Source organism: Herpailurus yagouaroundi, unplaced genomic scaffold (genome assembly GCF_014898765.1).
Source record: "Herpailurus yagouaroundi ecotype Mexico unplaced genomic scaffold, PumYag 182, whole genome shotgun sequence".
In the NCBI taxonomy this organism is placed as follows: domain Eukaryota; kingdom Metazoa; phylum Chordata; class Mammalia; order Carnivora; family Felidae; genus Herpailurus; species Herpailurus yagouaroundi.
Window position 1 is genome coordinate 8,833,799 of NW_024412413.1, and position 13,809 is coordinate 8,847,607.

At 47.9% G+C, this 13,809-nt stretch overlaps 1 protein-coding gene and 1 pseudogene across 1 annotated transcript in view; both read right to left on the bottom strand.

Moving 5' to 3' along the window:
- Positions 1 to 13,809, bottom strand: part of FAM83F (family with sequence similarity 83 member F) — a 34,522-nt gene that overhangs the window by 9,802 nt on the left and 10,911 nt on the right. Inside the window, exons 2-3 of the mRNA XM_040490763.1 lie at positions 2,620 to 2,787; positions 1,960 to 2,081 (exon numbers count right to left, since the gene is read on the bottom strand). Coding sequence (XP_040346697.1) covers positions 1,960 to 2,081; positions 2,620 to 2,787 — 290 coding nt within the window. The remainder of the gene's footprint in view (positions 1 to 1,959; positions 2,082 to 2,619; positions 2,788 to 13,809) is intronic.
- On the bottom strand, positions 1,163 to 1,609 carry LOC121040309 (40S ribosomal protein S23-like; annotated as a pseudogene).

A 13,809-nucleotide genomic window follows, 5' to 3' on the forward strand; every position in this document is an offset into this window, starting at 1 on the left:
TTTATCCCCCTCCCTGTTTTTATATTCTTTTTGCTTCCCTTCCCTTATGTTTATCTGTTTTGTATCTTAAATTCCACATATGAGTGAAGTCGTATATTTGTCTTTTTCTCACTAATTTTGCTTAGCATAATACCCTCTAGTTCCATCTACATAGTTGCAAATGGCAAGATTTCATTCTTTTTGATTGCTGAGTAATATTCCATTGTATATATACACACCACATCTTCTTTATCTACTCATCTGTCGATGGACATTTGGGCTCTTTCCATACATGGCTATTGTTGATAGGGCTGCTATAAACATTGGGGTGCACCTGCCCCTTTGAAACCACACACCTGTATCCCTTGGATAAATACCTAATAGTGCAATTGCTGGGTCATAGGGTAGTTCTATAACTTTTTTGAGGAGTCTCCATACTGTTTTCCAGGGTGGCTACACCAGTTTGCATTCCCACCAACCTGGTTTCTACCCTTGTATGCCTTGTAACGTGGGGCTCATAGGACATACAGTCACAAAGGTACTGTGAGGCTCAGGTGTGATACCATGTAGACAACATTTAGTTCCGTCCCTGGCACACACATTTTAATAAGTGATAATGGAGCTGCTGCTATTTTTAATATCATTCCAATAATCCCATGATTGGCTCCTCTCTAGGTTTTTAGAGCACTTAATGTCTGCAAACCACTACACTTTAACCATGTAAGAGGACTTATGACATTTGTTGATTGTTTCCTGTGCCCAGGTCTCTTTCCTCACCCAGATTTTAGTACACTTGGAGGGCAAAGACTGCTGAGATATAGTCTCTCGTGTTCCTGGTAATTTATTTCTGAATCAGAATTTGGGAGACATTGCCTCCACACCATACCCTTACCTTTTTTTTTTTTTTTTTGGCATGTGAAAAGTAAAAAAACATTTTTTTAATGTTTATGTATTTTTGAGAGAGAGAGAGAGAGAGCATGAGCAGGGGAGGGGCAGAGAAAGAGGGAGACACAGAATCAGAAGAAGGCTCCAGGCTCTGAGCTGTCAGCACAGAGCCTGATGTGGGGCTTGAACTCACGAGTGGTGAGATCATGACCTGAGCCATAGTCAGACGCTCAACCAACTGAGCCACCCAGGTACCCCCTGGGAAAATTTATTATTGTCATGTTTTCACTAGCAGGACTTACGATCTTGGTCTTTCCTACTTGCCTTTGTGTAAAGGCCAAAAGAGAGACAGTGGCTACTTTGACGACCTTAAAGTGAACACCAGGAAGGTCACCGACAGCATGACCTTTGCGACCAAATCCAGCAACCAGAGCCTCATCGTTTTCCTCAATAAAATTCAAACAACTACCACTGGGCACAAAGGCTGTGATTTTTTTTTTTTTTTTTTTTTGCCATTCTTGACCAAATGGACCCTGGCATACTTCCTGATGGCAGAATTTGGCTACTTGGCTTCAACCCTTACTTTCCCCAGTACGATTCCCTTTACGTGGGAAGCACCTGCAAAGGCTTGGCCTTCAGGGCTGTGCCCAAGTGGGCTTCTTTGTCCTGTTCACAGTGTCACTTCTGATCTCCGTTGGTGGCTATGGAGCTTCCTGGCAGAATGAAGACTGCAACGTTTACCCATCCTGCTGGTACCACGGGCCTGGGCAAAAGAGACCATACCCTCACATTTCTTTCCCAGATCTGGTCCATTCTGCTTCCTACTTGTCCCAACAACTAGCTTCAAAATGCAACCTGTTGCTGTGGACCATGAAAGGCAGACCGTTCTTGATGCCCAGTAAGAGTTGACCCTCTTTTTGGAATAATCCAGTATCCAGAAATTTTGAAGGAAGGGACTGGCCAGGAGGCTCTTGTCATTAGATCAGACAATATGTCTTAAACCCATGACTATGGAGACTCCAGCCCAGCCTTCCACATTGTATATTTCCACAAAAAAAGACCTCCTGGACCATTCTCTGTCTTGGCCCAACTCACCTGTAAGATCCAGTGGCTACTTTTTCACCATCTACCATTAGGAACTTTGATGACAGGGTCCCCTTGACCTTCCCCATGGGCATGTAGAAGCCAACACCTGTCACAGAGCGGACACGGATGTTCTGTTGAGAAGAAAAAGGCACTGTCATTCAGGCTGGGGACCTCTGAGGTTTTGTGTCGGCAGAGAAAGAACCCTCTTGTTCATGGAACCCTGCCTATTGACTCCTGTCTATACTAGACTCTACTTTCTACAGCCTTAGAACTGGAACCCCATTTGAAGAGCAGGAGGAAATTAGCAAATCTTGCTTTGAATATAGATGAGCCCAGAGTAGTTCCTTCCTGTTCCAAAAGCTCCCCAGAAAAGAATCACAGTCCTAGCTTTGACCCTGACAGTGACTCTGCAGCGTGAGCTCCCCAGGACTGGGCCAGAGCTGCCTCTTTAGCCTCAACCGTCTTGAGATAAAATTTAAGCTGGGCATATAATTAAGGGTTATCAATTCACAGGGCAAGGCTTTAGACAGAAAGAAAGGGGTTGAGGTCTTGATGTTCATCTGTGTCCCTGAACTGGGGAGGAAGCAGAGGAAGAGAGAGAGGCAGTCTCTATCTCACCTCCTGCCCTTCCTCCCCACCCTTCACCCTTACCCCCGTGGTACAACTTACCCGAATACGGTAGTCAGCAAGCTCCAGGCCCTGACACATCTCCAGGAAAAACTTTACGCCTGCTTCATCCAGGATGATATACACCGGGACCCGACGCTTAGACGCCGCATCCACGATGTCTTGGAAGATATCACCATCAGTGAAGAGGTCCATGACCACAGCAATGACCTGGATGTGGAAGGGCACTGGTGAGGCACGTGGTGACTCCACAACTACAGGGATACAGTGTGGCCCAGAGAGGACCAGCGGGGCCTGGGTAACTGGTGGCCAAGAGTCAAATACCCCATCTGCACCTCTCCTGGGTTCTCCACGTCCCTACCCATCTCTGAGCACGTCAGAGCCCGGAGATGGGCTCTCTGCTCTGAGAAATGCCCGGGGGTCCAGGCTGTGCTACTTGTACTTCTCCTTGGACAAATCTCCACCATCCCACCCTGGGCATTCTCCGGCAGCTTTTCTGAAGCCAGATCAGGGCAATCTAGGAGGCTGAGGAGAGATGGTCCTAGTGACCTAGGGAAACAAGCAGGCGGAAGAAGACGAGGTCACTGAGAGGCACGGGATGGACTGTAGATCTTTTCACACCCACCTCCTTGCAGGCCTGGTTTGTTTTGATCTCCCTATAGCTGTGCGAAGTTCTATGTTCCCCTTGGTGCAGATCCAGGCAGGGCTCCAGGTAGCTCAACCTCCCCTGGCCTCCAAGTGGCCAGGTCATGCGACATGACCCTTGAGTCAAGGTCACAGCCCAGGACTCTTGGTTTCTAAAAGCTTGTCCTGGAAAGTGAGGCCTTCTGTGGCCCGAGGCAGAACTCCCTTTCTAACCTTAGCTTCCTCCATTTTCCTATGTAAACCTTTCTCCTCACCAGCTGCGGGGTTTTCTTGCTGGCCCCAAGCACTGTGTGTGTGAAGCAGGGGAAAGGGCATACTTTGGGGTCAAGAGATCTGGTTATAACAACTTCCTATATTTGTGACCTGAGGCAAGTCACTTAACCTTGGTGAGCCTCTGTTTCCTCATCTGCAAAGTGGGGATACCCTGTACCCTGTACTTTACGCATCTGACATGGAGATTAGAGATGACATCCATAAAGCATCAAACACAGTGCCTGGTATGTAGGAAGTCCTAAATAAATGGTAATCACTGTATGGTTGAGGGAGTCTGTCAGTCATAATTGAAAGCCCCAACTCTGAAGTCACACAGAACAGGCCTAGTGTACCAGCTCCGCCACTGACTCATCAGTGCCCCAGCTAATACTAGCACCTGCCTCTAAGGCTTGTTGTGAGGGCTTAGGGAGATGAACCATGAGAGCACTTAGCACAGTACTGGCCCATGGTAAGCTCAATGAGTAGTACCTTTCATCCCACCACCTTCACACATGCACTCTACCATTACCTCTGCCTCTAGAGACCATCCCCCCATCCCCATCACACCATTCACACAATATTATTTAAGACTATTCTCAGCTCCTACATTTCATACTCAATCATCCATGTCAGTTAACATTTACTGAGCTTCACAGGCAGAGGGAGGATCTAAAGACAAATTATAATCCCTAACTTCAAGGGGTTAATCCCCTCGAATGATAAGACGTTTGCACAAAATAACAAACATGAGGCGAAATGAGATAAATGCCTTAAGAGATGTACAAATGACATGTGATGTGAGTTCAAAGTTGGTGGGGGCAGGGGAGAAGGAGGGGCGGAGGGAGGCAGGCAAGGAAAGAGATTGCATGATTACTTCTAGCCAAGGGAGAAGAAAGGCTTCATCAAGGAGGCTGAAACCTGAAGAATGGGCAGCCTCGGGAACAATGAGAAATGAACCGGGAGGAAAACCAAGCAGGCAAGTGGGCAGAGCTGCCGTGCATGGGTACTCAGGTTGTGCACTGCACATGGGCTCTGGGCTGACAGAGTGAGTGGAAGATGTGCCTGCTGAGGAAGGGACGCCTTTTCCTAATCTGCACAAGACTTCCATGTGGGCCAGCAGAAGCCTACAAAGTGGGCATTTCAGGCAAAAAACACAGCATAAACAAAGGCACTGAAGACAGAGACTAACATCACTGAACACTTTCAATATGCTGTGCACAGTTCCAGATGCTTCAGGTAAATTTAATTGTTTTTTTTACATTTATTCATTTTTGAGAGACAGAGACAGAGCACAAAAACAGGGGAGGGGCAGAGAGAGAGGGAGACACAGAATCTGAAGCAGGCTCCAGGCTCTGAGCTGTTAGCACCAAGCTCGACGCCGGGCTCGAACTCACAAACGGGGAGATCATGACCTGAGCTGAAGTTGAAGTTGGATGTCCAACTGACTGAGCCACCCAGGCGCCCCTAGGTAAATTAAAAAAAATTTTTTTTCTTTAATGTTTCCTTACTTTTGAGAGACAGAGTATAAGTGGGGGAGGGGCAGGGAGAGAGGGAAACACAGAATCCAAAGCAGGCTCCAGGCTGTCAGCTGTCAGCAAGCACAGAGCCCGACGTGGGGCTCGAACCCATGGACCGTGAGATCATGCCCTGAACCAAAGTTGGACGCTTAACCAACTGAGCCACTTAGTCGCCTCTCTTTAAGTAAATTTTCTAAATTGATCCTCACAATGAGGAGGACTGTTCTCATTTTACAGATGAGGAAGAAAATGCAAAGGGGCTAAATAATGTGCCAAAGGTCATACAGTTAGCACGTAGCAGAACAGGGATTTGAACTCAAGTCTCTGACTCCAGAGTCTTCCCTTCACTGCATCATACAGGCTTTACAGAGATGGGACAGCTGTAAAATGTTTTAGAGACATCACATCAAAAGCTGGTTCTTTAAAAAGACCAAATAAGAGAGACAAACTTCTGACAAGACTGACAAAAACAGGAAATGCAAATAAAATCGGAGTGAAGAAAGAGAAATAACTATACCAATATTTACTTTTTAAGAAATCGTACTATTTAAGAAATAGTAAAAAATGGTAAAAAGAATATCAGGACTATTTATACTTTGATGAATCTGAAAATGAAGGTGACATGGTTAATTCGTTAAAAGCAAATTAAACATAATACAGCACAATCCAGTAAGCTTTATCCTAGAAATGTAAGGAGGATTCAACATCAGATAATCTGTTGTTTTAATTTATAACATTCATGGGGTCAAGGAGGGGAAATCACATATTAACAGTTTTTTAAATAGTTTTTTAAAAAGTATTTGATAACATGAGATCCCTGCTTGTGAATAAAATTCTCAAAAAAACCAAGCATAGAAGAAGGGACCTTCCTTCACTTGATAGAGGCTATCTACAAAAAAGCCACATGAGACATGCTGAACAGAAAAACTTTAGATACATTCCCTTTAAGTCTCAAGAACATCAACAATACTGTCACCACTGCTGTGGAGAAAAAAGTATTGGAGGTGCTGACTAATGCAATATGATGGAAGGAAGGACAGAAGGAAGGAAGGAAGGAAGGAAGGAAGGAAGGAAGGTAGGAAGGAAGGAAGGAAGGAAGGAGAGGAAGAGAGGAAGAAGAGATAGAAGGATTAGAAGAGACAAAACTACCAGCATGTGGAGATGATATTTTTACAGAAAACCCAGTAAAATGCAGAGGAACACTATTAGAATTAACAGGAGAATTTAACAAGATTTCCAGATATAAGAAAAACTTACAAAGACCAATAGCATTCTTCTGCTACAGTGTCATTCAACTAAAAAAAAGGAGAGGGGAGGGGAAAATAAGACCAAAAGTGCAGTTTAGGGCATGTGGTCGGTCAGTTAAGCATCTGACTTCGGCTCAGGTCATGATGATCTCAGGTTTGTGAGTTTGAGCGCCGCATCAAGCTCACTGCTGTGAGTGCAGAGCCTGCTTCGGATCCTCTCTCTCCCTCTCTCTCTGTCCCTCTCCCTTCCCCACTCACTCTCTCTCTCAAAAACAAATAAACATTAAAAAAAGAAATTTAGAAAAGAAATTTAGAAAATTCTATTCAAGGATATTTAAGAATGTGAATAAATGAAGAGATAAAATTGTGTTCATGGATAATATGATTCAATGTTTGAAAAATCTAATTCTCCCCATATTAATAAAATCCAACGCAATTCCAGTGAAAGTCCAGTAAGTATTTTTGAAGAACTCAAATACTTCTACGATGCAGGGAAGGCTAAAGATCTACAATAGCGAGGTCAATTTGGAAAAGAAAATCTAGAAGGGACACTTCTACTACCAGATAGTAAGACATACTACTGAGCCATAGTAATAAGCATTGAGGTGCTGAGGCAGGAAGGAACTAGAAAACAAACTAATGGAACAGAACTGAGAGACCAGAAACAATTATGTGTTATAAACATACAAAACTTTAAGTCTGATAGAGGTGGAATCACAATTCAGTGTCGAGAAAGGATGTTGCTACGCAGATGTTATTGGGAAATTGGCTTACTATGGAGAGAAAAAATGTATCCCTGCCTTACGCTATATATAAAGGTGAATTTCAGCTATGCTAAATACCTAAATGGGAAAGATAAAACCAATAAAGGAATTGATAAGATAGGTAAGAGTATTTCTTTTTAAGTTTTATTTATTTAAGTAATCTCTACACCCAACATGGGGCTCAAATTCACAACCCCAAGATCAAGAGTCGCATGCTCTTCTGACTGAGACAGCCAGGCTCCCCAAGAGTACTTCTTAAGCATCTAAAAGCACAAGTCAAGAGGCAAATGAAATTTAAAAAATACTGTATTTGACAAATTAGGATTTTCTGTTCCTAGGAGAATGCTGTAGACAAAGGTAACTGGCTGGTGACAGGGAAAAGATACTGCAATGTTTACGATCAAAAGGAATTAATACTCTACAAGGGATCCCTGCAAATCAGCAAGAAAAAGACAAGGAACTAATTAGAAAAATGGGCAAAGGGTAGGAACAGGCAATTCCTAGAGGAGATACTTGAATGGCTAATAAGTATATAAAGAGAAACAGACCTCATTAGTAATCAGAGAAAAAATCAAATTAAAGCAAAGAGATGAGAGAGGGAGAGAGAGATACTGCTTTACAACTATAAGATTAACTAAAAATGAGAAATCTGGATAATCCTAAATGTTGGTATGTGAGGAAAGGGGAAGCTTCATGCACTGCTGGTGGGAGGGGACCCGGGTGCAGCTATTCCCTAGAGCAGTGGGCAGAGCTTGGTGGATTTAAGGAAAATTTAAGTGGTGCATAACTCGAGTCAGCAATGCCACTCTTGGATCTCTTGGATCTGTGCAACACTCTATAAAGGGGCAGGAACAAAGATATTCACTGCAGCTTTCTTTGGGATAGCAAGGAGTTGGCCACAGCTTTGTTGTCCATCTCCAGAAGAATGGGTAAGGAAAATGTGAGGAATGTACATCGCGGAGTACTAGGTAGCCAACAGAGGCAACATACTAGTTCCAGTGCAGAATCTGGATAGTTCTTTTGGAAATGGATAATTTGATTTAAGATGTCAGAGGATGAGATCTACAGCCTAATACCAACTATATAAATAAAAGTACACTACATAAAATAACACTGCATATGTTTTATAAATATATATATATATAAACTTTATTATTGAGAGACAGAGAGAGACAGAGCCTGAGCATGGGAGGGGCAGAGAGAGGAGGAGGAGACACAGAATGTGAAGCGGGCTCCAGGCTCTGAACTGTCAGCACAGAGCCCGATGCAGGGCTTGAACTCACGAACTGCGAGATCACGACCCAAGCCGAAGTCGGACGGTTAACCAACTGAGCCACCCAGGCTCCCCAACGCTGCATATGTTTTTCAAGGATACAGACATGTGCAGGGACGTATTCTGAGCACATTAGAGTGGCTATCAGTGCAGGGGGGAGGAATGAGGGAGAAAGTAAAAACAGGAAGGGATTTTCTGTGGATTGATGATGGCAGCTCTGTACTGGAGGTCCAAAACACACACACACACACACACACACACACACACACACACACACACACACACACACCAGTTGGCCCAGAGCAGTTCAGAGTGGTGAGTATAACAGGGTTGGGCTGGATCATGGAGGGTTTGAACTGGACGCTTCAGGCTCTGCTGCATCAGAACACACTTCCCCCCATCTTGCAGGGCTTCTGATACCTTACGTCCCAAGTGCCATCTGAGGCCGGAGGCCGTTGCTCATTTCCAAGCTGTGCACAGTGTCCAGCTCAGAGGCAGCCCTCAATGTATCACTGGGGAGCGCTTGACTGGCTCTAAGGTGCTTCTGGATTCACACTCTTGCTTTCCTTTCGGTAATTGCAAAAGCAAGCAGGGAGCTGGAAGCCCTCATGGCAACCCACCCCCACCTAGTGGAGGATGTGATGTGAAGGGACCACAATTCCCGAGGCCCCTCCCCCCCCTTTCAGGAGGCTTGGTCTGTGGCACCCTGGTGAGAGCCAGCCATCTGTGTCACTACCAATTAAACAGTGAAATATCTGTAGTGGGAAGAGAAATCAATTGCTCTCTGACTCCTGCAATCTCGTTGTGGAGGAGAGGTGATAATTACCCTCCGCTTTGGTCCCTGCGGGCACTGCCTGACATTCAGCTTCAACCCCGGGAACACCAGCTCCCAAATCTCTCTGCCGTGGTGTTTAACGGGCCACGTGATCCTCCGCACCAAACCCAACTTGGAGACTCCCGGTGCCAATGGAAAATGGGATTTTAAAAGAAGGACGTCACAGGCTCAGAACCCGGGGAGGCAGATTTCATCAGGAGAGAAAAGTCACCTCCGCCCCCAGCAGGTTCCCAGTGTCCTTTCCCTGGTTACCCACTGATGTGCAGCACCCAGAGAGAGAGGTTAATTTGAGGTGGCAGGAGTTTTTAGAAGCTGTTGCAGGCACTGGCAAAGAGGCTCTGAGGCTGCAATACTGCTCATCAGGTGTTTGGTTAGCTTAACATCTCCTCCTCCGATATCCTGCCTCAGCGTAGGGGCAGGGGATCATGGAGGGTTAGGGAGACTCAGAATCTCCCTCTATCTGTCATTTGCCTTTAATTAAACTGCCAGCTTTTCAGATGCTCTGTCTGGATTCCCTAATTACCGTGAGATAATAAAACTCCAAAAAGGACCCGACCTTCCCCACACACTCCAAAGCAGCTCCTCTCAAGACCCCTCCTGTGTTTGGATGACCCAGTCTAGCTGTGTGGTGTGGATCTCACCAGCCTGCCCCACGGGCACTTCCAAAATCAACATCCTTTGAGTCACCCTGGCCAGAAGCCGAAGTCTACTGGCCTCCTCCTCCTCCCCACTGACCACATCCAGTTGGTCGCCAAGCCCAGCAGGTCCTACCTGCTCCGTACACCTGCTCCGGGTCAACTACTTTCTGTTCCCACTGCACTGCTGCTCCCACTCAGGCCCCCTCATTTCCTACCAAATTTCTGGAACAGCTTCCTAACCAGTCTCTCCTACGAGTCTCTGTGCTCCAATTCATTCTCCAGGGCAGGGACTTCCCCCAGACAATGGCCTCATGAACCAATGGGTCCCAGAGCCCTCCATCCTCCTTAGCTCAGCACTTGAAGGGCCTTATGACTGGCCCCTTTCTTCGTCTCCAGCCTCATCTTATGCCACCTCACCTCTGTCCTTACAATTACCGTAGCACAGGGTTTCCCTACAGTGTCACTATTGACCTTTCGGGGCCCATATTTCTTTGTTGTGGGGGCTGTACTGTGCATGGCAGGATATTTAGCAGCATGGTGGTAGTAGTGTCATTCAGAGTGGCGACAACCAAAAATGTCTGTAGACGCTGATAAGTGTCTCCGGGGGGCAAAGCTGCATCTCCCTCACCCGCCCACTCTCTTTTGAGAACCTTTACACGTATCAGGCAGTTTTGAGTTCTTTTGTTCCTACTCCTTTAATACCCCTTTGAAACTCCCATGCAGCTTTCGAGGCTCAGGCAAGAATTTGTCGAACTTCTCCCTACCCAGCAATGCTTGCCACTCCCTGCTTCCTGCCCACACTGGATTCCAGGCAAGTCAGAGGTCCGACACTTTGTTGTAACATCTGCTGACCAGCTCTGTCCCTTACTGGCCTGTGGGCTCCTGGATGGCAGGGACCATCTGATTTCCTTCAGAATCTCTACCCTCGGGGGCCGTCTCAACACCAAGTCAGTTCTCTGTGTTTGTGAAATGAATATCTGAATGTACTTGTGGGGTGCAGATGTAGCTTTATAGTTATCTCTTTTATTTCATTAGTGACAAGGCACTGGGGTGGAGGAAAAAAATAATACTGAGCAATATTCTTGGTTAGATCATCTTGCTGGAAGGCAGAGTTAAAGATCTTCCTCAAGGGTTGCGACGCCTGGGTGGCTCAGATAGTTAAGCATCTGACTCTTGGTTTCAGCTCAGATCATGATCTCATGGTTCGTGAGTTCAAGCCCCGCATCGGGCTCTGCACTTTCAGGGCAGATCTTGCTTGGGATTCTGTCTCCCTCTCCCTCTGCCCCTCCTCTGTACTCTCTCTCCCTCTCTCTCAAAATAAATATAAAAAATAAACATTAAAAAAAGAAAGATCTTCCTCAGGGGTGCAGAGAAGGGGAAAGAAGTTGGAACCTTCTAGGACTGCCACCTCAGCAACAGCTCAAAGGTCTGATCTCTTTGCCTCTGTTCTACCCACCCAAGATCTTAAAGGAGCAGCCAGTCCGTAAGTGAGGACAGTTCTTAACCAAGGGGTAGAAGTCTGCACCAAGTACATCAGGCCAGGAAGCAGGGCTGCAACCAGCACATAGAGCAGGCACCTTCGTGAAAATTACAAAAGAGAGCCTGTCCTCCGCGTAATGAGATGCAGGGCCCTAAGTGGAGCCTGGGCTGTGTGTCAGTCCTGCAAAGCCTCTCGGTTGTACCTGCGTGCCGGGCACAGGCCGCACCTCTGTACTTAGCCCCTGCACTGAAGGACATTTCAGACGCAAAGAATCTCAGAGGTAGAAGGAAACTTCTACAGTTAGAGCCCGGCTCCAAGGTTAATTTACTCTGTTGGGCAGAGATGGGACTAAAGCCTGGGCCTGACCCCAGTCCTGAGCTTCCCTACAGCACTAAGCTGTCCCCGGCCCTCTCACCAAGTGATGGGGACAGGGCAGCTCTGGGCACGGATCTACTCTGGCTGGGACCCCAGGCCACCTGCAGTCACACAAAACCAGGATGCTTCAGTAGAGCGGGACAACGCCACTCTCTCCCTCACTGCTTCCCGCCCCCCCACCCCCACCCCCCCGGGCTCTGCTGACGTGGAGCTGTAGGCACTGGGCAGGGAGGGGCACGGGCCAGGCCTGTTCGTTGCAGGGGTGCCAGCTGCAGGTCATGTCCTTCTGGGGAGGGAGGAAGGAAGGAAGCCCACCAAGGCACAGAGGTCGTTCAGGTTCCCACTGATTACATGAGAGCCTGGGGCCCGACGTTTACCTCCCAGGGCTGCTGGGAGGTTCAGATGAGGTCATGCTCACAAAATCCCACCAAAAAGCTGCGTGGTTATGAGGGGCCATTAAACTCACTATAGGGTGAAGGGGGCTAACTCCCACACCTAAAGCCCTAGGGTTCCTTGGGGTAGGGAGGGCAGCAGCTGGCCCTCTGTCTGGCAGCCCAGGGGAGTCCGTTTGTCTGGGAACAGTGAGCAGTCCTTCCCTTTCCCGTGGAGGGTAGTGCTGGGTCGGGCAGCCAGCAGTCTCCTCTGATCTCCGCAGAGGGACCAAGGTCTACAGGGCAGTGGTTGTCAGACTTCAGCGTACAAAGGATCATCTGGGGTGGGTTAGGGACGGGGATGTGCCTGTTGAATGTGCAGGTTCAAGGGCCCCATCCGCAGAGATTCGGATCCAGCGGGTCCTTAAATAATACATTTTAGCAACACCCTTCCCCTGCAGGGGATCTGAACGCAGGTGGTGGATGGCCTGACTGCTGTTTGCAAGAGAATCTGCTCTCTGGAAGCAGAAAGTCTTACTGGTTGTATGGCCTTGAGCGAGTCATTCCATCTAAGCACCAGTTTCCTCATTTTGAAACGGGGAGGTGATGTCTTCACCCGGTTGTTCTGGGTTTTTAGTGAGATAATGTGGGCGGCTTAAGGAGCTGGGCGCTTGGCCTGTTGTGAGCAGTAGGTAAATACTGGTGCCGTTTTCTCTCCTCAGAGACTGAACCCTGAACAAAGGGGCCACCACTTCAGAGGAGGGGTGACAGAGGAGAGAGCCAGTGCGGGGGGGCCGAGCTCCCAGGGAGCTGGCCGCCAGGAGCCGCCCACAGGCTCAGACATCAAGGTGGAGATGTTTTTCCTTTGCTCAATACTATGCCCAGCAGGCCCAGCCTGGGGTGGTGATTAAAGCCTAGACAACACTACACTTGCAGAAAGGTCAGAACTTGAGCTAATTGAGGGGAAGGGCAGCTCAATTAAGTGAAGAGCCTGTACAGTGCACTGTTCCTCGAGTAGTGCTGGGTGTCTGTACTTGCACACGGACCAGCGGGAACACCGTAAGCAACACCGCCTGAGTAGGGAGGACCTGGAAGTGGTCCCTGGGAATCTCACGGTCATAGGGGCTAACGCAGCCCTGCAAGCGGAAACTTCCTCGGCAATGGCGGGGGGCGCCCCGGCCGGGGCTCTCAGCGCTCTGGGTACACCAGACTTATTGTTGTCATCAAGGCTTCAACAGGCTCTGTTGGAATTATCACCAATTCAGCACACGTAGGGTGTGAACGACTGAATAAGAAAGCTTTGTGTTGAGCTCCCTGGGGTAAAAGGAGAGCAGAGCCAACAGGGGAGGCCTGCACAGAGGAATACTGCCTGGCCTCGCCCTGCCCCACCCTGGGCTCCAGATTCATTCTGCTAAATCCCTGGTCCAAGAGTGTGTTGCAGGGGGACAAGCAGACTTTGGAGTCAGGGATCCCACGCTGGCAGTGAGACCTCTGAATTCTACCCCACGGTTCCTGTGAGGAAGCACAGGAATGCAGAGATTCCCCCGGATGGCCAGGCCCTGCCCTTTCTCGCTGAGCACACGGTAGGTGCTCAGGGTCAGCTTGATGGGATACAGCTCACTCAGTCCCTCTCCCTCCTGGCAGGTGGACCCAACAACACAACCCGAAACATGTCATTCCTCTGCTCAAACGCTGGCCCCAGGCTGCCTACAGAATTAAGCCTTTAGCCCAGCCGAAGACCCTTCACGTGCTTCCAATCCACTCCCTCCCCTGACAATAAACTCCCACCACACCAGATGCTCTACGTTCTCCAACCACACCAGCAACCCCTCACC